This window comes from Rhinoderma darwinii, chromosome 9, assembly GCF_050947455.1.
Source record: "Rhinoderma darwinii isolate aRhiDar2 chromosome 9, aRhiDar2.hap1, whole genome shotgun sequence".
Lineage (NCBI taxonomy): Eukaryota > Metazoa > Chordata > Amphibia > Anura > Rhinodermatidae > Rhinoderma > Rhinoderma darwinii.
The window spans coordinates 45521584-45545434 of record NC_134695.1 but is presented as its reverse complement, the minus strand read 5'-3'; the positions used below and the strand labels follow the sequence as shown (position 1 = coordinate 45545434).

At 42.0% G+C, this 23851-nt stretch overlaps 1 protein-coding gene across 2 annotated transcripts in view; it reads right to left on the bottom strand.

Annotated features, from left to right (window-relative positions):
* Positions 1-9151: 9151 nt before the first annotated feature.
* The window catches only part of EPS8L2 (EPS8 signaling adaptor L2), a 126098-nt gene continuing 111398 nt past the window's right edge, over positions 9152-23851 (bottom strand). The window contains exons 15-22 of one of the 2 annotated variants that reach the window (XM_075837592.1): positions 23743-23781; positions 23535-23638; positions 23247-23355; positions 23005-23133; positions 19003-19132; positions 16507-16684; positions 13953-14085; positions 9152-13522 (exon numbers count right to left, since the gene is read on the bottom strand). In XM_075837592.1, coding sequence (XP_075693707.1) covers positions 13451-13522; positions 13953-14085; positions 16507-16684; positions 19003-19132; positions 23005-23133; positions 23247-23355; positions 23535-23638; positions 23743-23781 — 894 coding nt within the window. In that variant the 3' untranslated portion in view covers positions 9152-13450. The remainder of the gene's footprint in view (positions 13523-13952; positions 14086-16506; positions 16685-19002; positions 19133-23004; positions 23134-23246; positions 23356-23534; positions 23639-23742; positions 23782-23851) is intronic. The other variant, XM_075837593.1, reaches the window with a different exon arrangement.

Genomic DNA, 23851 nt, shown 5'->3' with positions numbered 1-23851 from the left:
TAAAGTTAACATGCCATTTTTACCGTACAGTAAAACCCGTGAAAACGAAACCCCTCAAAAACTTGAGGAATCTGTTTTTTTCCCAATTCCATCCCACAAAGATTTGTTTTCCAGTTTCCCAATACATTATATGATACAATAAATAGTGCTGTGAAAAACTACAACTCGTCCCGCAAAAACCAAGCCCTCATATGGCTTTATCGATAGAAAAATAGCAACAACTTTTTTATTGTGAGAAGGAAAAAATGAAACCGTAAACCCCAAAAATTGCTATGACAGGAAGGGGTTAATGGTTTCCATCCGATTTTCATCATGGTCATTTTACCAGATAATAAAGTATTGCAGGCTGCGCTATTTTGTCTAGGATTTTTTGGCGAAATTTGCACTGGAGCCTCCAAATCAGTGAGGCCTATGATGTATCAATACAGGAATGTCCTCAGCTTCCGTGTATAAATACAGCACAGGTAAACCAAGGGAAATTAACAAAGCAGTAGGGGAATTTTTTGTCTTGGGTGGAGTTATCATGCAATTGCAGGAAGAATGATGTACCACTGTGGTAGAAATTCCGAATTAAAGCAAGCAGCGCCCGATGTATCCTGTATAGGCTCCTGTTATCATATGTTATATAATATACGAAATATGAGAATTTTGTCTTTCATGTGCTTCGATCTTCTGAGCTATCAATGGAAGGAAATCCAACCATATTGTAGGCGACTGCCGTTTTCAATACAACTGTAAAAAAAACAAATTTTAACGCCAAGGGGACTAATATATATTATGGGCACTTCTGCCACCCGGAATATCACAGGGGAAGATGGCTGCTCAGCCTTGAAGGATACCTATACAATACTTTACATTGACTTCAATGAGCCTGTATAAATCCATCCTCTTTTTGCTCTCTCTAATTAAGCCACCGAAATATAAATTGTACCTGCACCTTTCACCTAATGTCCAATGATTTCACATGCCACAGTATCTAATGATGACGTGCTATACAGGATCTATATACATTTTAAAATATATTAATTTGTATAGCGATGGGGTGGCACGTTTATATCAGTGTGCATTAACAGGAAGTCATTGCACCATTTTACCACCTCCTTATGTGAATGGTGGACTATGGGCCCAACAGATTGTTGGTGGTAGGTTGTGATTGTAACCTTTGCAACCGCTATAGCTATGGCACTAATGTCTATATTAAAGGGATTCTCTGCTTTGAACATTTACTACTTAAATATACATCAGAAGAACGTATATACAACAGAAGAAAGAGCACCTGATGTAGCCGGTGCCAGTGCTGTTAATATATCAGTTGATATACTGAATTTGATGAATGTAGAGATGGTCCAAGCTAAATTAAACAAAATAAATGCACACAAGGCCCCGGGACCAGATGGGTTACACCCTAGAGTTCTTAAGGAGCTTAGTTCAGTTATTTCTGTCCCCCTCTTCATAATATTTACAGATTCTCTAGTGACTGGTATAGTGCCAAGGGACTGGCGCAGGGCAAATGTGGTGCCTATTTTCAAAAAGGGCTCTAGGTCTTCCCCGCGTAATTATAGATCAGTAAGCTTAACATCCATTGTGGGGAAAATGTTTGAGGGGCTATTGAGGGACTATATACAGGATTATGTGACAAAAAATAGTATTACAAGTGACAGCCAGCACAGTTTTACTAAAGACAGAAGTTGTCAAACCAACCTGATTTGTTTTTATGAAGAGGTGAGCAGAAGCCTAGACAGAGGGGCCGCTGTGGATATAGTGTTTTTGGACTTTGCAAAGGCATTTGACACTGTCCCTCATAGATGTCTGTCACGTAGGTTTCGTGGATCCACTGGGCCATACCACCTTAGCGGTATGGCAGCTGGCCAACAGGGCGCAGGTCAGAGTCTATAGTTCATATAGGGTACCTGTGGCAGCTCGGACAGTAGCAAGGCAGGCTAGGCTGGGACTAGGCAGCAGGTAGACGTCAGGCGTGGAGAAGCAGGACAGGCGTGGTATACAGCACAGCACGGCAACAGCTCAGCACGGCACTAGATCAGGATACAGGTTACAGGATACAGGAACAGGGAACACTGGGAGCAGGAAACACTAGGGGACCATTTGCAAGTCAAACGTGGAATACGACAACAACACTCCGGGGTGGGAGGATGGGGCTGGGACCTTCTTATAGCCCAGGGTGCTCTAGGAGCAATCAGCTCAATCTCCAACATGCGTGCGCTCTGGCTTCTTAAGTCTGGACTGAGCTCGCGAGCGCACCCTGGTGGTCACTGTGGAGCAGGACGGCCTTATGTGCAGACATCTCTGTAGAGAAGGGCATCGACTGGATGGAAGGAGTTCGTGGTCAGTGGTCAGAGTTCGTCTAATGCAGGGGTCTCAAGCACGCGGCCCGCGGGCCGCATGCGGCCCCTGGGGCTGTCATCTGCGGCCCGCGGGACACAGAGACGCTAGTATAGGCTCTGCTCTGAGACTCTGGAATTCCTCGACATCGCTGTCCACATATGAACAGCGATGTCTGGGACTTCACCAGAGCCGGACTCCCGTGCAGAGCGATAGTATAGGCTCTGCTCCGGGACTCTGTGGAATTCCCTGACATCGCTGTCCATATATGGACAGTGTGTCAGGGTCTTTCCCAGAGCGGAGTATAGCGCTAGTATCGGCTCTGCTCTGGGACTCTGTGGAATTCCCTGACATCGGTGTCCATGTTTGGACACACGATGTCTGGGGCTTCCCCAGAGCCGGAGTCCCGTGCAGAGCGCTAGTATAGGCTCTGCTGCGGGACTCTGTGGAATTCCCTGACATCTGTGTCCATGTTTGGACACACGATGTCTGGGGCTTCCCCAGAGCGGGAGTCCCGGGCAGAGCGCTAGTATAGGCTCTGCTCTGGGACTCTGTGGAATTCCCTGACATCTGTAATGTAGGATAGGGAGAATACAGGTGAGCCCTAATCTACCCGTTACTCAGTCCCTACCTAATTGCACAGCCCGTCCTAGGCGACGGCGTACAACTGGGCGACGGTCCCTACGCTCAATATTTGCACGACAGACAAACAAGACAAGGGAACAGAAAAGCAAAGGAATGTGGGGCAGTTGCCCACGGCAACACCGTGAGCAACAGAGTAGTGGACGAGCCGAGTCAAACCAGGAGTGTACGTGGTAACAAATGCAGGTCAGGAGAATAGTCAGTCAAGCCAGGGTCAATATGAAGCAGAGGTCAATAGTAACAGCAGGAACAGCAGAGCCAGGAAACAGGAGAATCACAGGCAAAGGACAAGCAGCAAATGAAGGTATAAGTGGACCAAGGGCGGGAGCTAGAACCGTCTGGCCAGGCTGCGATAGGCTCTCCCACTCCTCAGCCTACCAGCCTGAGTGGTAGCAGATCGAGTCACTCTAGCAGACCTAGGAACAGATGCAGGGCAGAGCGCTAGTATCGGCTCTGCTCCGGGACTCTGTGGAATTCACGGAGATCGGTGTCCATGTTTGGACACACGATGTCTGGGGCTTCCCCAGAGCCAGAGTCCCGGGCAGAGCGCTAGTATAGGCTCTGCTCTGGGACTCTGGGGAAGCCTCTGACATCACTGTCCATACATCGACAATGATGTCAGGGGCTTTCCCAGAGCAGGAGTCCCAGTGATGTCAGGAGCACAGCTGGAGTCCCAGGAAGAGCCTACTAGCGCTCTGCCCAGGACTCCAGCTCTGGGGTTGCCCCTGACATCTCTGTCCATATATGGACAGTGATGTCAGGAGCAGAGCTGAAATCCCAGGCAGGGTGCTAGCAGCTGCTCTGCTCCGGGACTCCAGCTCTGGGCAAGCCCTTGACATCACTGTGGCAGCATCTGCGGAGGGCACTGTGGCAGCATCTGCGAAGGGCACTGTGGCAGCATCTGCGGAGGGCACTGTGGCAGCATCTGCGGAGGGCACTGTGGCAGCATCTACAGAGGGCACTGTGGCAGCATCTACAGAGGGAACTGTGGCAGCATCTACAGAGGGCACTGTGGCAGCATCTACAGAGGGCACTGTGGTAGTATGTACAGAGGACACTGTGGCTTTATCTAGGGGTGTTTTGCATTATCTACAGAGGGCACTGTGGCATTATCTACAGAGGGCACTGTGGCATTATCTAGGGGTGTGTTGCATTATCTACAGAGGGCACTGTGGCATTATCTACAGAGGGCACTGTGGCAGCATCTACAGAGGGCACTGTGGCAGCATCTACAGAGGGCACTGTGGCAGCATCTACAGAGGGCACTGTGGCAGCATCTACAGAGGGCACTGTGGCAGCATCCACAGAGGGTACTGTGGCAGCATCTACAGAGGGTACTGTGGCAGCATCTACAGAGGAATCTGTGGCAGATTCTACAGAGGGCACTAAGGCAGCATCTACAGAGGGCACCGCGGCAGCATCCACAGAGGGCACTGCAGCCACATCCACAGAGGGCACAGCGGCAGCATCCACAGAGGGCACTGCGGCAGCATTCACAGAGGGCACTGCGGCAGCATCCAGAGGGCACTGCGGCAGCATCCACAGAGGGCACTGCGGCAGCATCCACAGAGGGCACTGCGGCTTTTTCTAAAAAGGGGCTGCCCAATCTTGACATGTGTGTCTGTCTACCAAACGCTGCTAACTGAGCCGCCAGACTGCATTTAGCGACACTTAAACTGGAAAACTGGATTGTTGAAATAAGCATGTGGAGAAATATCTCAAATTTTAAACCTAGCGGTATTATTATAGTATTGTAGTATTATTATTATAGTAATGTAGTATTGTTGTAGTAGTTTTAATAACTAATTGATTAACAATAATTTTGTATTGTATCAAATTTGAAAGTAATGCGGTCCGTCAACGTCACATTTTTTCTATATGTGGCCCACCTACCCGGCCGAGTTTGAGACCCCTGGTCTAATGGGTAAATTAAGGACTATAGGTTTAGATAGTATATTTTGTAATTGGATTGAGAATTGTCTCAAGGACCATATCCAGAGAGTTGTGGTCAATGATTCCTACTCTGAATGGTCCCCGGTTATAAGTGGTGTACCCCAGGGTTCCGTGCTGGGACCACTATTATTCAACTTATTTATTAATGATATAGAGGATGGGATTAATAGCACTATTTCTATTTTTGCAGATGACACCAAGCTATGTAGTAATGTTCAGTCTATGGAAGATATTTGTGAATTGCAAGCGGATTTAAACAGAGTGTTTGGGCATCCACTTGGCAAATGAGGTTTAATGTAGATAAATGTAAAGTTATGCACCTGGGTATGAACAACCTGCATGCATCATATGTCCTAGGAGGAGCTACACTGGGGGATTCACTTGTTGAGAAGGATCTGGGTGTACTTGTAAATCATATACTAAATAACAGCATGCGATGTCAATCAGCTGCTTCAAAGGCCAGCAAGATATTGTCGTGTATTAAAAGAGGCATGGACTCGCGGGACAGGGATGTAATATTACCACTTTACAAAGCATTACTGAGGCCTCATCTAGAATATGCAGTTCAGTTCTGGGCTCCAGTTGATAGAAAGGATGCCCTTGAGTTAGAAAAAATACAAAGAAGAGCAATGAAGCTAATAAGGGCATGGAGAATCTAAGTTATGAGGAAAGATTAAAAGAACTAAAGCTTTATAGCCTTGAAAAAAGACCACTAAGAGGGGACATGATTAACCTATATAAATATATTAATGGCACATACAACAAAAAATATGGTAAAACCCCCTCAATAAACAAGCGGGCACTCCCTCCGTCTGGAAAAAAAAAGGTTCAGCCTGCAGAGGCGACAAGCCTTCTTTACTGTGAGAACTGTGAATCTATGGAATAGTCTACCGCACGAGCTGGTCACAGCAGGGACAGTAGATTGCTTTAAAAAAAGCTTGGATAATTTCCTAGAACAAAAAAATATAAGCTCCTATGTGTAGAATTTTTTGACTTCCCTTTTCCCATCCCTTGGTTGAACTTGATGGACATGTGTCTTTTTTCAACCGTACGAACGAATTATGTAACTTGTTAGAAGGATTCCTTGACTATAATGTAATCACAAAGTATCCCCCTGATGGTACTCCCAGCGATCAGCTCTAATCTGTGGAGAAATCTGGCAGCAAGTATTAAATTTCCCTGCAGCACCACCACAGGGGGAATTAAGCATTACACAGTGCCCATTAATATCAATGGGATGTCTGTGTAATGCAGGACAGTCCAGGTTCTCCAGAGCGAGAGACGCACTTTGGAACCACTCTCCATTTTGGCCAAGGGAGGAGGATGCAAAATATATATATAAAAATGGGTTTTCTAAACTTGACAATCCCTTTAATAAGTCTTAAAATAATATTGTATTCTAAACAACGTACATACACTATACAAAGTGTCTTTTGATATGTTTATTAATTGTTGCACTTTACATTGTACAAGTGGTATATATTGGAATAATTACAGTATATTGTTATTACAAATGAATAAGAAACAGATATATATAGACTGGAGAAGGCCTCTATGTGACACTGCATACCATTTGTTTAACGTGGATGTTTGGCAGCTTTCTGAATGTTCGGCAGAAGGAGTGTTGATAAGAAGGCAGCCGGTCTCAGAGCTTGCCAACACCACCACCAATTCCTGTGATAACTTGTTTCTACATGCTTAGTATAAAAATATATTTGCTTTGCCAGGGTGTATCCAGGGGTTGGAAACCTACTGCTGCACGTTGGAAATTCTAATATACTGCAGAGGAGCTGTAGAGAAGTGCAATATTAAGCTATGTTCACACCACGTTCAACATACACACCGAGCGTATTAATAGACTTTTTTAGGCCAACTCATGACAAAAGAGATTGTCTTCTTAGCATACATTCAGACAGTATACATTTTTGTCCCTGTACTAAAAGGCCTAGTCGACTACACTTTTCTATTCAGGGGATAACCAAACTATTGGGAACATTTCCAACGTATGTATGCCAAAGATAGTATAAAAACGAAGTCTGAACAGAACCTTACACAGCAGCCATTAAAATCAATAGACAACAAGGTTGCAAAGTCATCTGGAGTGAGAGGAACCTTCACTATGATGTCCATATACTGTAAGGGCACATTCACACGTGGCGAAATTGCTGTTGAATTCAGCTGGGGACAGTCCGCAGTGGAATTCTGCAGCAGCTGTTTTTTTCATTTCTTTCTATCCATTTTTAGGAAAGTAAGTTCAGACGTTGCAGAAAATAACTGTGCGGAAATTAGGCCGCGGTGCAGAATCTTCCCTGCAGATTTCAGCCTTTGCAATGCAAAAATTAAAATCTGTGGCAAGTCCGCTGTGATATCTGCAACATCTGAATTACCTGTCAAATATGCAAATGTTGGTGCAGATTCGTTGCATAATTGCCCCAAATCTGCACCAACATTTGCAGCGGAACAATTCTGCCACGTGTGAACATGCCCTTAGGCCACTTTCACATGGCAGTATTTAGGTCAGTATTTTGCATCAGTATTTAGATACCAAAACCAGAAGTGGAACCTACACAGAGAAGTAGTTTAATGGAAAGATTTGCACCTCTTTCATGCTATAGACACACTCTTTGAGGGCACAAACAGAAAAAATGGGACATAAATATCAAAACCACAAAAAAGGCCATACTCACTAGGTAGGTGGGTGGGTGAAAACCCGTTCCCATCAGGACGCAGACGGGTCAAAGAATGCTGCAGAAGGAGGGGAGTGGCGGACTAAGTGCTCAAAGGTGTGCGATAAATGTGTGTCAGTGAAGTGCTAGGGTGTGAATGGATGGTAAAAAATAAATATGTATGTATGAAAGTGTCAGAACTGTGTAATAATGTAATAAAAATAAATAAATAAATGTGATGAATAGGGGTCAGTGCTGTGAATAGTACATGGGGTGTCAGTACTATGTGTAATACGTGGAGGGATAATGTGCTGGTCGTCAGGCATGGCGTATCTTGCCGAATAACAGCCTCCACGTATTACACATAGTACTGACACCCCATGTACTATTCACAGCACTGACCCCTATTCATCACATTTATTTATTTATTTTTATTACATTATTACACAGTTCTGACACTTTCATACATACATATTTATTTTTTACCATCCATTCACACCCTAGCACTTCACTGACACACATTTATCGCACACCTTTGAGCACTTAGTCCGCCACTCCCCTCAAGACTAGTGGGAGGGGCTATCACTATTTAATGCACACTCCTTCTGCAGCATTCTTTGACCCGTCTGCGTCCTGATGGGAACGGGTTTTCACCCACCCACCCACCTACCTAGTGAGTATGGCCTTTTTTGTGGTTTTGACACTCTTTGAGGGGCATTTTTTCTTAAATTTTTTATAAACAGGTCAGCCAGTGTGTTTGGTGTAACTTTTTAATTAGTCTTTATTAAAAATGTGTTTTAACTTTTTGAGATACAGCTGCTCTGTATTCTCTATACAGAGCAGCTGCATCTTTAGTTTTGAACTGAACCCGTCAGTCCCGTGGACCTGACGGGCTCAGTGTCAGCGGGCCCTGACATCCAGGATACACCAGTAATCTATTGCATTTAAGTTATGAACTTAGATATAATGGATAACAGGCGCATCCTGCCTGTCAGAGACAGGAGCCGCTGACACTTAACCCGTCAGTCCAGCGTACCCGATGGTAACAGGATTTAGCGCTACATACAGCTGTTATGTATAGAGAATGCAGAGCAGCTGTATCTCATAAAGTAAAAATAATTTTTAATAAAAACTATAAAGTTACACCAAAGACACTGACTGACTTGTTTATAAAAAAAAAAAAAAAAAAATGCCCATCAAAGGTTTTAATTGCCTTTAAACTCCTGATGGGACAACCACTTTATTATTGCCCAGTCTAAATGCACAAAATGTCAATGATAAAAGATAACACTCCTTTACAATTCATCAGAAATGATTGTGCACAAACAAAATACATTGTTAGCAAGTTGCAACTTTAGTCATTCCTTACAGCGGCAATAGAGAACTGTGTCTTGTTAGGCTGGATTCACACGACCATGTTACGTCCGTAATGGATGGAATGTATTTCGGCCGGAAGTCCCGGACCGAACAGACTGCAGGGAGCCGGGCTCCTAGCATCATAGTTATGTACGATGCTAGGAGTCCCTGCCTCGCTGCAGGACACCTGTCCCGAACCGAAATACGTTCCGTCCATTATGGACGTAACATGGTCGTGTGAATCCAGCCTTACCATCATCCAATCTGTATACTAATATGCACAGGCAGCTCTGTACATCCTTCCTCCACTTGTCTGTCTCCACGTCTGTCATTCTTGTGTATTTCATTTGCATAGTCTGTGCCTTGTGTGCTTACTTGGAAGGTAAAGGCACTCCTGCCCCGAGGTAGGAATACCCACGTCACAGTCCACATGCGTGCCCTGGGAGTTAGGGAGGCAAACTCCTCCATTGCAATGCAGGGCACAGCGTGCGAGAAAATAGTTTTCTAAATTACGGAAATTTGATTTTAGAATTGCAATTTAGTATTCTAGAAAAAAATAGCTGGAAAAATGCTTTCAATTTAGAAACTTGGTTCTTTAATGTATCATAATATTTTCAAATAGTCACATATTTTTTTTACATAAAATGTCAGGAAATATAATTGTTTGCCATACATTTTCTTCAAAGGAATATCCATCTGGAAATCGGAATGACAGAAGGCTAGTGGATATTTAAATAAAACAAAAGCATCAAACAAGACTATGTGAATTATTTTTAGGAAACCTTAACCCTTTCTAACAGATAATATACAACTTTTCTTTTATATCATATACATTATATACCCGGAATACACACACACTCACACACATAAAATATTCAAGTTATAGGCAAGTAGTATTTATTATCAGTGAAGGACTATTCATTGATCATGGAGCTCTAAGTAATTTATAATGGAATATTTTTGGAAATAATTTTGGAAACAGAGCTATTGGTCTTCAGCCATTATTTACATAATTTGTCTTATTTTTTCAATTATTTTTTATTGAAGTATCTGTATCCTCCAGTTGGAGTAACAGAAGAGTCATGTGTCCATGTTAAAAAAAAAAAAAAATCTGAGAAAAACAAAAATTTGGAATTCTTATTTTAAATTAAGCCTAATTTATACCTCAAAAATTCAGCATTACATGTCAGAGTGTTCCTTTCGGACACATGGCTTTGTTATGGGGTTCACATGAGTAGCATTATCTAATAATATAAAAAATTTGGGCCATAACAAAAAGTTCTGTTAATCCTATAAACAAAAATAAGATCAGGTTGGTTGGTGTAGTGCTCTTTATTTTAAAGGAAATCTCTCATCAGCATTAAATTTACCAAACGACTCCCAGCGCTTGGTAGGGCACTTAAAAACATGTGGACATAAACCCTGCCCAATTTCTCCCCCTTGGTGTTGATTGACGGCTCCAGCGGTTTGCTACGTCATCGTGTGCAGCACGTGCCAGGCTTGGGACCATCGTGATAACACTTGCGGGCTAATTTACATACCCGTCTATATAGATATTATGAAGGGACACGAAGGTATATGTCCACATGTTTTTGAGTGTTCTACCAAGCGCTGGGAGGCTTAATTCTGATGACAGATTCCCTTTAATTGTATAGGATTGTATTATATTCATGCTCAGTGGTCAATGTAGTGTCTTTATAGTGTTATAGGATTGTAATATTATCACATCCGGTGGTGTAATGTTCTATGTCCATACAAAGTCTAACATTTCAAATCATGCTTTATGTCTTTACAAGTGTAACAGGATTGTATTAGGACAGTCTAGTGGTCAGGTCATGTCAGGTAGGTTTATGGGGTTTAATGGAGTTGTTTTATGTTGTTGAGTGGTCATTTTATGTTGTGTATATGGAGTACTTAATATATATGGAAAATGTGTCCTTTCTGCTTTCGAACTTCCTGACTTAAAAATGAATGGCCACCCTAAAACACCATTCTGATTTTTTTTTCTTCTAAAATGTCCAAAATTCTATGCTAATTAATTTCTTAGTAAATCTCTATAGTTGTTGGAGCCCAGTTTTTGTGATAGGGAGCGGCAAGTCCACTGCCTAGCGGCCACCATTAGCGTGAGCTTCCAACATAGTGTTTATGTATTCAAACTCAATAAAAAAATAGTATGCAGTAAGTTTAATGGTGGCTGCAAGAAGCCAGGTTATATTATTATTATTATTATTATTATTAATAATAACCTATATCTATCCAGGGTATTTGGAGATCCATATCACAAGAATGGAGCTTCAATCACTATAAAAATATATTACAAAATTAATCACCTCAAATGTTTGCACCTACAAATGACAAGGTTTAAAAGGTTAACATTCATTTCAAGGGCTCACGCACACAACCGTATTATGGATCCGTGTGGTATATGGCACCCACAGACACCTATGGACTTGTACCGTATCTCCAAAATTGTGGCATTCTCTATCACATGTCGTAGAGTGCGCGCACACATGTGCCCTCAGTCTTGAGTTTAGAGTTGGGTTCAGTAAGTTCTACAGATCAAAAGCCCAAATCATTTATAAATGGAATACTTCATGAACAAAAACGAAGCAAACATTATCTGATTAATTATGGTCATTGGATTGTTGTCTACAAAATTTCTGCTTAGTTCAGCTGGAGGTAGTGTTAAGAAAAATAGAAATTTTCTTATAGTTTTTGCACAATTTTTTAATATTTATTGTTGCATAATTTATCTTAGTTTGAGATATTCTTTTTTTGCATTTTCATAAGTAGATGTCACTGGTTCTGCTTGGACCAACCACAACCCTCCTCTTCAGCAGCGTTTTATGCTGTTATGTGCACAGTATGCTAGAAATTAAGTAGGGTATTTAAAGAAGCACTCTAGCTACTATTTGTTTTACTATATAGGGTAGAATAGGCTATTATTAAAGAATAAGGTAGAGGCTCTTGTGTATGCCTTGTGTATACTTTTTTTAGTTAATGTGCGGGTTGTCTGCCATCTTGGTTCCTTCATCCCCTTTGATGTTGTTCCCCTAATGCAGCCTACATTTCCCATGATGCTTTTGACTTTCCATAGAGGGCGGAGTTTCAGTTGTTTTGTTTTGAGTTCTATTTAAGTGCAGCAAGTGATAAATCAGTGACATAGAACTTCTGTCCCATAACTCACACTTCAAAGTCTCAGTGTATTCCTATGTGAAGCAGCTTCAGCCTGTCTCCTCTATCTCCTGCTAGTAATTGATTTCTGCATGTCAGCCCTTACAAGCAGGAGGCAGTGAGAAGCAGCATCTCGTAGAAATACACTGTATACTTTGCACACAGCACACACAGATAGTATAGATAGGCAGTGTGAGCCAGGAGAGATTTATAACTCTGCAGCTAATTATTGTATGAACTCACCTATTATAACACTGCACTCCTGCTTCGTTACATAGCGCAGAAATAATCTCTTCAAAAGCACTATATGCATGGGGGATTTACAGCGGAACAAGGAGGGTGAAGCTGGGTGGGGAAGGGAGGGATCTTTGAGCTGCTAGGAGGGATTTGATAGGTCATGATGTGATCCTATAGTTCACAGGAAGTTAACCACACAATAGAAATGACCTCCTGTCTACACATGGGAGCACGGTCTATTCTGGTAGTCAGACTGAGATCACATGACACAGCTCTCCATAATGAAAGGGTTCAAAATGTACAGATGCATCTGAGCTGTGGAGAAACAAATGATGCTGCTAGTATATTGCTAGTAAGTTAGCATGATATGTGCAAAAAAAATAAAAATTGCCGGAGTGCTTCTTTAATATATATCTGGTAGAATAAATGACAAACTATGTGCAGTATAACTACTTAATTTCTAATGGAATAGAGATCTTTCTACATGCATGCCTTGCAAAGACCCTTGGTAAAATTTTTGCCTGACTCTAATGCGTCTGAAAAAAAAAAAAAAAAAAAAAAATTGTTTATAAAATAGAAGTACGTACATATAAAAATAATACTTTCATGCAATACTTAAAGCTCTCCTCCCTGTTTCACCATATAGCTGCTAGCAGGTCAGTTGGCCTCATAGGCTTAAAAGAAAAGGAAAGCAAAGTGTATAGGGATGAACAGTTCATGAGCTATACAAACATAAATATATGAATATTATATATATATCTATACATACATACATGCATGCAGGTATCCTCTAGCAGGTTCTGCTACTGACAAGTACTCAGGGGCAATGGTGTTTGGTGGTGAAAACTCTGCAATGTACCACATTTCCCACTAGAGGGCATGATAAAACGTGTTGCACATTTATGTATGCATTTAGATAGTGTATATATATGTTTCCTGCTGAGGTCCATGTCTCGTGCCTCTTGCTTTAACAAGTTATCGGTGTGAAGCCATAAACTGTATGCAGCCAGAGGCATAAATATCTGCAGCAAGTGATTTTGCAAGGCTACGTGTGTAGAGAAACGGAAAGGGGAGATGTTCTGCTAGTTGGTGTGGTCAATCCTCTCCTGGCGTCGTTTCATGATTTCTTGTAGCTCTGATTCACCCTGACTTTTCTGCAAGAGAAAAACATTCAGAAAGGGGATTAGTCAAGTAGTTGCAGATTAGGGCCTATTCACATCACCGTTCGCTTTCCGTTCCGGGGTTCCGTCGGGTGAACCCCGCAACGGAAAGTGAAACCACAGCTTCCGTTTCAGTCACTAATGATATCAATGGTGACTGAAACATCGCTAATGGTTTCCGTTCGTCACCATTCCGGCAGGTTTCCGTTTTTCAGACGGAATCAATAGCGCAGTCAACTCCGCTATTGATTCCGTCATTAAAACGGAAACCTGCCGGAATAGTGACGAACGGAAACCATTAGCGATGTTTCAGTCACCATTGATATCAATGGAACATTAGATGTAATGTGCGACCCATCTGTAGGCTGACCATCACTACAATAGACGTAAATGTTTAGTGAAGACTTTTGTAGACTGTACTTACCTCTAGTTGAGACTTCTGTACAGTCAGCTGGCTATATACCCTTGCACCCTCTTCTCCACAAACTTTCCTCAGCTCCTCCTTATTGAGAGAGAAAAGTTGCGCGCCATTTAATATGCCCAACTGTCCTGCGGTTCTATAAAGAAGGGACAAAATAAAAAAACGTTACATTACCACTATAATTTGACCATTACTGTCTCTGAGACGTAATATATCAACCAATTCCCTAAATGCGCCCTTTTTTTTTTATCCTTTCCTCTGGCTCTGTTCACACTTGCATTAGTTCTTCTCTGTCAGGTTTTCATTGTTTACCCAAATGTCTGAATAGTGTAGCGTGCAAGCAGACAAACGTAGACCTGATGGACCCATTACAAGTTAATATGGGAAGGAAACATGGATCATGAAGGATCATAGTAGATCATAATGGTATATAATAGTATTAAAAGAAGAAGGTATATCTTGTACTCAGCCTGATCTAGGTGATGCCGCATCATCAGATACTTTGTGAACAAAGGCAAGACACAATATGGGAGCTATGTTCACAATTCCTTTTAGGCTGGGTTCACACAAGCATGTTACGTCCGTAATGGACGGAACGTACTTCGGCCGCAAGTTCCGGACCGAACACACTGCAGGGAGCCGGGCTCCTAGCATCATAGTTATGTACGATGCTAGGAGTCCCTGCCTCTCCGTGGAACTACTGTCCCGTACTGAAAACATGATTACAGTACGGGACAGTTGTCCCGCAGAGAGGCAGGGACTCCTAGCGTCGTACATAACTATGATGCTAGGAGCCCGGCTCCCTGTGGTGTGTTCGGTCCGGGACTTGCAGCCGAAATACGTTCCGTCCATTACGGACGTAACATGGTCGTGTGAACCCAGCCTTATACCTCCATCTAGAAACAAATTGACTTCACAGCCTTGTTTAGCTTGGAGGTACTTTATTTAAAAGGTTATTCCCATCAAACAAAGTGATCAGTTTGTGATTGGTGGGGGCCTGACTCCCGGGAAAATGAAGGGCCTGTAGTGCTGATTTGGCGCTGTGTCCCCTTCTAAGTTTTCGATGCATAGTGGCGGTGCAGGCCATCCGGCAGAGCAGGAAGCCGCAGCCTGCCACATTCAATTGAATGAAGCCGTGCTGCAGTTGCTTGCACAGGAGGTGGCGGGTTCGCCACTGTGCAAGAAAAAACATTAAGGGGACGCATCACTAAAGAAGAGCTGCGGCCCCTGCAGTCCGAGAAGTTGGACTCTCACCAATCACAGAGTGATGGCATGTCCTAGCGATATGCCATCACTTTGTGTGATGGGAATACCCCTTTACGGACATATGGAAGTAATTGTTTTACTTAAAGGCTTGGTTCACATGTTACGTTTACGTTGTGTTTTTGAACTATTGGGGAATAAAATGCATCTAAAAAATGTATGCGTTTTTTTAATTACCCGTGCGTTTTACAAAGCGTTATTATTAAAATATTTTTAAAAAGGCAACATACACAATTCAGTGTCTTTTAAAAAATATTTTAATTACTTATTCATCTATTATCATATGGGTATTTTTAACGATTATGTGTATGTTGCATTATGAGCGCTCTCTGCTCACTTTTACCACTGTATAACCCCTTATTGCAGTAGATATTTGTGTCCCCTGTTCACATTGGTTCTCAATCCTGTCCAACAACCACCTCTGTTTAACCTAATGCGGGGTACTGAGGGTGTGTTTGGCAGTTTTTACAGTTTTTTACTGTTGTATATAGTTTAATCACTTCATATCTCTTTATTATTGGCCTAAGGGTATGTGCACACACAAAATAAAAAACATCTCAAAATACGGAGCTGTTTTCAAAGGAAAACAGCTCCTGAAATTCAGATGTTTTTTAATCAAAGTCGCGTTTTTCGCTGCGTTTTTAACGGCCGTTTTTGGAGCTGTTTTTCTATAGAGTCTGCGTTTTTTTACGCGGCCGTTTCTCAAAAAAATCCCAGTCGAAACAGAACGCCGTTTTTCCCATTGAAATCAAAGGGCAGATGTTTGGAGGCGTTCTGTTTCCTATTTATCAGCCGTTTTTCGGGACGTTTACGGGCCGAAAAACGCCTGAAAACACTCTGTGTGAACATACCCTAAAGAAGATGCTAGCTTAGCATCGAAACGCAGAGCCACAAATGAACTCATCCTCTTATTCCATATACTACTACTACTGCCTGATTCATAGTCAGCAGCGCTGTCAGAGAAGTTCCAGTGTTGTTCCACTTCTTGATCTTATTGCCTGGGGAAGCTGGCGGCCACTGCAGTTGAGATGTAATTCAATAAATGGCCCATGGACAAGCTGCATCAGCGAGAGCTGCTCGTTGTCAGTGGCTCTTTACTCCGACTAAGCGGGGGCACTAATATAATAAGGGATAATTCTGCACACGCTGATATTTGATTTATAGTAGTGTCTGCCTTTTTCATAGTGATTATTGGATACCACCAGTTTTCAAGTGTGAGGAGACCTCCAAGTGGAAGGTGAATACTGGAGTATTCATGGAGCGCCATAAGAAAAGTGTGATTTTTGTCACTTACGGTTTACTAAAGCCCTTGGCCTCAAGCCAAGCCTTGACTTCCTCCTGCTCAGACTGGAAAGTTAATGGTACATGCACTTGCTGAGCTTTTGGTGCAGCAAAATTCCTTTTAGGTGCCTGCTGTGTTGTGAGCTTCTTCAGGAGTTCATCGTTCAATTCATCCATATTGTGAATGATCTCTGCAAGAACAATAGACCTGTCATTTACTGTAACCATCTTTATTCTTTAATATAAACTAGTAATTATTAGTCCATTACTGCTAAAGACGGAAATGAAATATAAATCAACTAGGTAATAAAGATGAGCAAAAATTAAACGAATCCAACAACCCAATTTTGGCACCAAAAACACAAACAATACATATGGATTCTAGTGTGTTTATTTTTATACCCAGTTGGTTTAGTTCATTGGACAAGTGTGGTTAAATGTAGGGCCTAAAATAGACCTCTCCGTAGCGCTTACCGCCATGGATGTGGGTGTTTATTAGACGTGCAAAGGTTTCACCCATATGTGTTAATTAAACATTATAAAGCAAACCGAACAGTATAGGATTTGGGCCTACAGATGCCAGTGGGCATAGAAGACAAAGTGAACGTCATGTTTGAGATACAGTATCATGTTATTTATATAATGTACAGTACACAGTGTATACGTTACTGCCAACGTGTTAGACTTAGGCTTGGTTTACACCAGCGCTTGCCATGCCATCCGTCAGAGGAGCAGAACAAGTGAAAAACCAGAAGTGTCAGTTCCATTGCACCACGGACACCATTGGCGGCCGACAGAACCCATTGACATTAATGGGTTCAATCGGGTTTCTGTCGGGGTGTCTGTAGTTTTACCAGAAACAATAGCGCAATCAATCAAACAAAAAATACCTTGCAAATGTAATAAATCCTTTCTCCTGGCAATCCAGCACTGATGCCCCGGCGGTCCTTCTGATCATTGTTTACAAACGGTCAACATATGACTGCGTAGCCAATAAAAGGGTTCAGCGGTTACTTGTCCTACTGGCAGCACCGCTCAGTGATGGAAGCCCACTGGCTGCAGCCATCACAAACTCTTGTAAACAAAGCCCAGGACTATCGCCAGACCATCAGCTCTGGATCGCCGGGGGAAAGAAGAGGTGAGTACCGATTTTTTTTTTTTGATTTATCAAATTTGTAAGCATTTTATTTTTACCAAATTTTCACAATTTGGATAATCCCTTTAATAAAGTGTCTAGAGTGTCCTATCTGTTGTCTATTAGAAGTGTCCCCACTGTTGGCTATTAGAAATACGGTAATAAAGTGTCAGTAACTAAGCATTTTTATTACAATCCCTAGGTAAAGTATATAAGGTCAGAATGAAATAAGCTTATTTAAAACTTAGCCAGAAAATGCAAAAGGTATTCTACAGAATATCTTAGTGCCTGTTCACATCAGCATTCGAGTTCCGTTCAACCTTTTCTGTCAGAGGAACAGATGAATGGAATGCTATCGCTTCCATTTGGTAATGCTTCCGTTTCAGTTTGATTTAGTTTGTTTGCAAAGTTTACGATTATTTTGCGGAAACATAGGATAGTCGACTACGCTATTGTTTCCGTGTAAAAAAACAACTTTACGGAATGGAAACAAAGGCAAACCAACTGCAACTGAAGCATTAGGGCATTCCACACATAGCGGAATTGCTGCGTATCTTCCGTCCGGAATTACGGGCGAAAAATACGCAGCAGAATACAGTAGCAGCTAAGTGGGTGAGATTTAACAAATCTCATCCACACGCTGCGTAAAATTTCCGAGCAGAAATTGACCTGCGGTGCGTATTTTTCGTACCACAGCAGGTCAATTCCTTCTGCGGAAAGTGGACTGAATTGCTGCTTTTTTCAGAGGAGATGTCACCATCTCCCAGCATTGAAATAACGCAGCAAAATACGCAACATTTTCTGGAGTAAAAAACACAGGAAATGGTGCGATTTTTCCACAGCGGAATTTCTGCTAGTTTCTGCGGATTTGCTGCAGAAACTTTCTGCAGCAATTCCATTACGAGTGGACAAGCCCTTACCATTAAAATCAATGGTAATGCAAGCGGAAGCGATAGTTAAATTTCGGCTCTCCGTTCTTCTGTTCCTCTGACGGAAAGGTTGAACGGAACAGATGAACGGAACCCGGACGCTGATGTGAACAGGCCCTTAGTTTCATACATTGCCAAGGACATATAAATAAAGTGATCATTTACAAATTTGGTGAGTGACCACAGATTCTGCTGTATATTTCCTTCAGACCTCTCATGCCCTTTATAGTGCTAATGATCAGGAGAGGTATAACTCATGTTAGAGGCACCTTTGAGTAATCACGTATATTGCAATATGCAAGAAGACTGTACCTCTACTCTTGGTTTGCTGGGGTATTTTCTTGATATTATCTCTGATTGTAAGGATTTATCTCAGACGTGATTAAAATGAACCATATAATGTAGATATATTAAAAATCGAATAAAAGTCTAGAGAGTAACTTACGTTCCTTCTGGTTGTTTGACCAGCCTGTTGTCTCACTCCCCCATTTTCCTCCAGCATAACTACTAGGAATCTTATATACTGGGCTAACGGGACCTCTGGGGCTCACATCTCCTTTGTACTTGGGCCCAACCTGTAACAATAACCAGATATGTATTAAACAGTGCCAATAAGGTTTTGCTAATTTGTATATGATTTAATACATTTAATTTATATACTATTTTTATTGGAAACATTACACAGGATTGTACAAAACAGTAATCATGCAAATTAAAAATTCTATTAATCAATTTTATTTTGTTTCTAACAAGCCACATTTTTGGCATATATTTCTTCGAAGACAAAATACAATTATGAGATATGTCGCTATACTGTAGTGTTTGTGGCCATTTCTGGTTATATATCCTCTGTTTCTACAAGTCATCATCCTATAGTAGGTGTTTACTGCAATGATCAGTATACGGAATACAGATTTATATGATACTGTGAAAGTATTCTCGGTAGATTTTACCAAAAGATTACTGGTCAGGCGCTGGAGGAATCAAGGTTTTTCTATATGGCAGACTTTATTACGTTCTGCATGTTCTCAAACATTTTGGTTTGGTGTCTTGGCCAGCACAGGCTTGAACTGCGGCCTAGAAGAGGCAGGGATGTTAACCTGGGAGAGCCCTTCAAAGGGTGATACACAAGCCAGATGTCGAGGGAAAATGGGAGTGACCTTCTCAAGGAGTGTGGCTTATTTAAAAGGGCGTGGCTGTACTGGCTGCCTATACCGTAGCTTTTGATGAACGATCACTGATTGCAGGGATACAACATGGAGATAGCAGCATAATTCTGTAAGGGGCCGTGCGATTGATCCAGAGAATACTTCCTTAATTAACACTTGGTCTCACCTATGTGTGACAGGGGAGACTAGATGATTTTTGAAATGTCTGATGTTACACTGTGTGCATAATTATTAGGCAAGTGAGTATTTTGACCATATCATAAATTTTTATGCATATTTTCCAACTCCAAGCTGTATAAACGTGACTGCTTATTGGATGAAGCATATCAGGTGATGTGTACTTGTGTAATGAGGGAGGGTGTGGCCTAAGGAAATGAAGACCCTATATCAAGGTGTGCCGAATTATTAGGCAGCTTGTTTTCCTTTGTCAAAATGGGCCAAAAAAAAATAGATTTAACTGACTCTGAAAAGTTAAAAATTGTTAAAAGTCTTTCAGAGGGATGCAGACCTCTTGAATTGCTAAGATATTGGGGCATGATCGCAGAACCATAAAACGTTTTGTTGCAAATAGTCAAATATGTCGCAAGAAACGTGTTGAGAAAAAACCCGCAAATTAACTGCCAAAGATTTGAGAAGAATGAAACGTGAAGTGACAAGGAACCCATTATCCTCCAGTGCTGTCATATTCCAGAAGTGCAATCTCCCTGGAGTGCCCAGTAGGACAAGCTGTTCATTGATCAGAGACATGGCCAAGGTAAGGAAGCCTGAAACCCGACCACCACTAAACAAGACACATAAGTTGAAACGTCAAGACTGGGGTAAGAAACATCTGAAGACAGATTTTTCAAAGGTTTTATGAACTGATGAGATGAGTAACTCTTGACGGACCAGATGAATGGGCCCGTGGCTGGATCAGTAACGGGCACAGAGCTCCACTTCGACTCAGACGCCAGCAAGGTGGAGGTGGGGGACTGCTATGGGCTGGTATTATTAAAGATGTTCTAGTTGGACCTTTTTGTGTTGAAGATGGACTAAAAATCAACTCCCAAACCTACTGCCAGTTTTTAGAAGACACTTTCATCAAGCAGTGGTACAGGCAAAAGTCTGCATCTTGCAGGACAATGCTCCATCACATGCATCGAAGTACTCCACTGCATGGCTAGCCAGTAAAGGCCTTAAAGATGAAAGAATAATGACAAGGCCCCTTCCTCACCTGACCTAAACCCTATTGAGAACTTGTTGGCCCTTCTAGAACGGCAGATTTACAGTGAAGGAAAACAGTCCAGCTCTCTGAACAGTATCTGGGAGGCTGTGGTTGCTGCTGCACAAAAAGTTGTTCATCAACAGATTAAGAAACTGACAGACTCCATGGATTGAAGCCTTATGACTGTTATTGAAAAGAAGGGTGGCTATATTGGTCACTGATTTTTGTTTTTCGGAAATGTCAGAAATGTTTATTTGTAAATTTTGAGCTGTTTGTTTATTATTCTCACTTTAACAGATAAAAATAAACAAGTGAGGCTTCGTTCACATCTGCGCCAGGGTCCCGTTCCGACGTTCCGTCTGAGTTTTCCGTCAGAACGGGACCCTGACTGACATAAACAGAAACCATAGCTATTGATTCTGTCAAAACGACGGAACCCTTGCACAACGGAGACAAATGGAAACCATTGGCACTGGATCCGTCACCATTGAAATCAATGGTGATGGAAACAGTAACCTATGGTTTCCGTTTGTGTCAGTCAGGGCTCCGTTCCGAGGGAAAGCTCCGACGGAACGTCAGAACGGAGCCCTGACGCAGATGTGAACATAGCCTTAGATGGGAAAATTTTCCTTTTTCATTTCGTTACATAATAATTCTGCACTCTAATAGTTGCCCAATAATTAGGCACACATAGATATTCTCCTAAGAAAGCCAAAACCTCACTTTTACTTTCTTAAATACTCAAGTTTGAGGTTTATTAACATTTTGGATTGACCGACAGCACTGTAGTTGTTCAATAATAAAATAAATCCTCAAAAACACAACTTGCCTAATAATTGTGCACACAGTGTATGTGTTACGGGGTGTGGCAGAAGTCTGCACCGCACCCCGGCACACCCTAACTAAATGTCAAGAACTTAAACCAAAACTGAAAATGCAGAATGTGTGACTAGAAACACCTGATCTTATAGAACTGTATCTTTCATGAAAACATCCAAACTCATAACTCTGACTACTAAAGGTCACTTTTCAACTGAGAAGCCCAATTATATAATCGGAAGGAAATAGTTATGTCAAAATAGGCTGGTGTCTACACTGCAAATTTTTTCACAGAACTATTTGCAACAGAGTGTATTGGGCTTGTGCAGCGCGGGAGGAGAAGGCATAATATCAGGAGAGGGGGCCTAAAAAATAGGGGACTCCAATTAAAACCTGTTGAGTTGACATGTCTGACACTGCCAGAACCATGATAAAGCTTGATGTGGGGTCAAAACTGAACTACTAACGCCAACTTTTTCCACAATTTAAGAGACCCCCGCACATCAGCTGTAGAGACTATGGATAAGTCATTACTGATCATTAGATTACATACTATATATCTCTGGAAAACCAAGTATATAGCAAAGGTAGACAACCTGAGGCCCCCAATTGCATGTGGGACTACAATGCTGGGAGTTGTAGTGCAGACATAAGTGAAAAAACCCTTTAAGGAAATGCTCTTTGCTATATATAACATACTACTGGGCAGAAAGTGGACAGCCTCATCCTTTATGTGACTACAAATCTCAGCGTATCCCATGCTAAGACTCGTAGTTCAGTTAAAGGTGAGGTACCCCTGCTGTGCCAGCTCCTGCACTCCTCCTCATCAGCATGGACACTGACTGTCTCCAGTGCTTCTCCCTGGCGGGGCTCCCTCATCTCCGACTGACTTTGAGTCCTTGCTCCACCTTTTGCTGGGGCCAAACGCAAAAAGGAGGAGAAGGCAACGCCACGCAATTTAAGGGAATGCAAAGCACAGTAGGCCACAGCACTTCTCCCCTGCGCCGCGGTGCTCCCTGCTTTTTATACGTTTTTTTCATCAGGATGTCTGGCGAAAACCATTGACCGGTGGGTGGCTCTGAGTAAACCGTGTTGACATGTATGTAGAGTACAGTGGGAGATCCCTATAATAACAACGTTCTTGTAAAGAATACTTTTTGGCAATACATGGATGTGTCCTTAAGCTGAATTTTCAGTTTTTCCCCGGAGTTATACTTTGACAAACCTGAACTGATTTTGTGGCGGGTAAACTTACCATGCCATATGGTCCATCTACCTGGTTGGCTTCCTCGGTAGATACTACATCAAGGATATTATATGGAACATATCCTTCCTGCCCAATCCTGTTTCTTAATTTCCACCACTGCTTATTGTCCTCCAGAACCTACAAAATAAGAGTCAGTTAAGGTCCTTATTCACCATGTAACTAACCTTGATCTATTTTCCTTGTTTTATAGAAAAACTCAAAATAACCTTTTCACAATAGGCCAAGCTTACCTCCAGGACTTCATCCTTCAGCACTGACAGCTCATTGGCATTTCGAGCGGTGAAGTCATAACGAATTTTGGCGCATTTCTGTGGCTGTGCCGGCACTGGTGCTTCATAACTGTTATAAAGGCAAAGTACATAGGTTGTCTAGTAAGAAGTCCCTTTTATTTTGTGCATTTTTGACCATTAATAGGAATCTTATATTATTTTATGAATACTGTAAGTACATAAGACTGGCACGTTTGGCATAAATGTTAATTTGACAGCATTACTCTTAAGGATTACATCACCACCAACCTGGTGAGTTTTGGGCCTGCGTTATATTCCGGCTTTATTTCTGGAGGAAGGCTCTGCTGTTTGAATGATGGTGTCCTGTAAGGATTTCCGTTAGGTGGAGGAAGCTGAAAGACAATATTAGGGCATTTCAGGATGAACAACTCTTGTCACTCAGACTTCTTTAACAATTTAGATAGCAAAATAATAATAAAGAAAATATATTACTTACGTTGGACCTGGGTCCAAGATTTTCCATTGGCTTTGGTGGCTACAAAAATGTCATGAATATATTAAATAGGACTGTAAAAATTATGACATTGGTAGTGATGAGGTTTGTA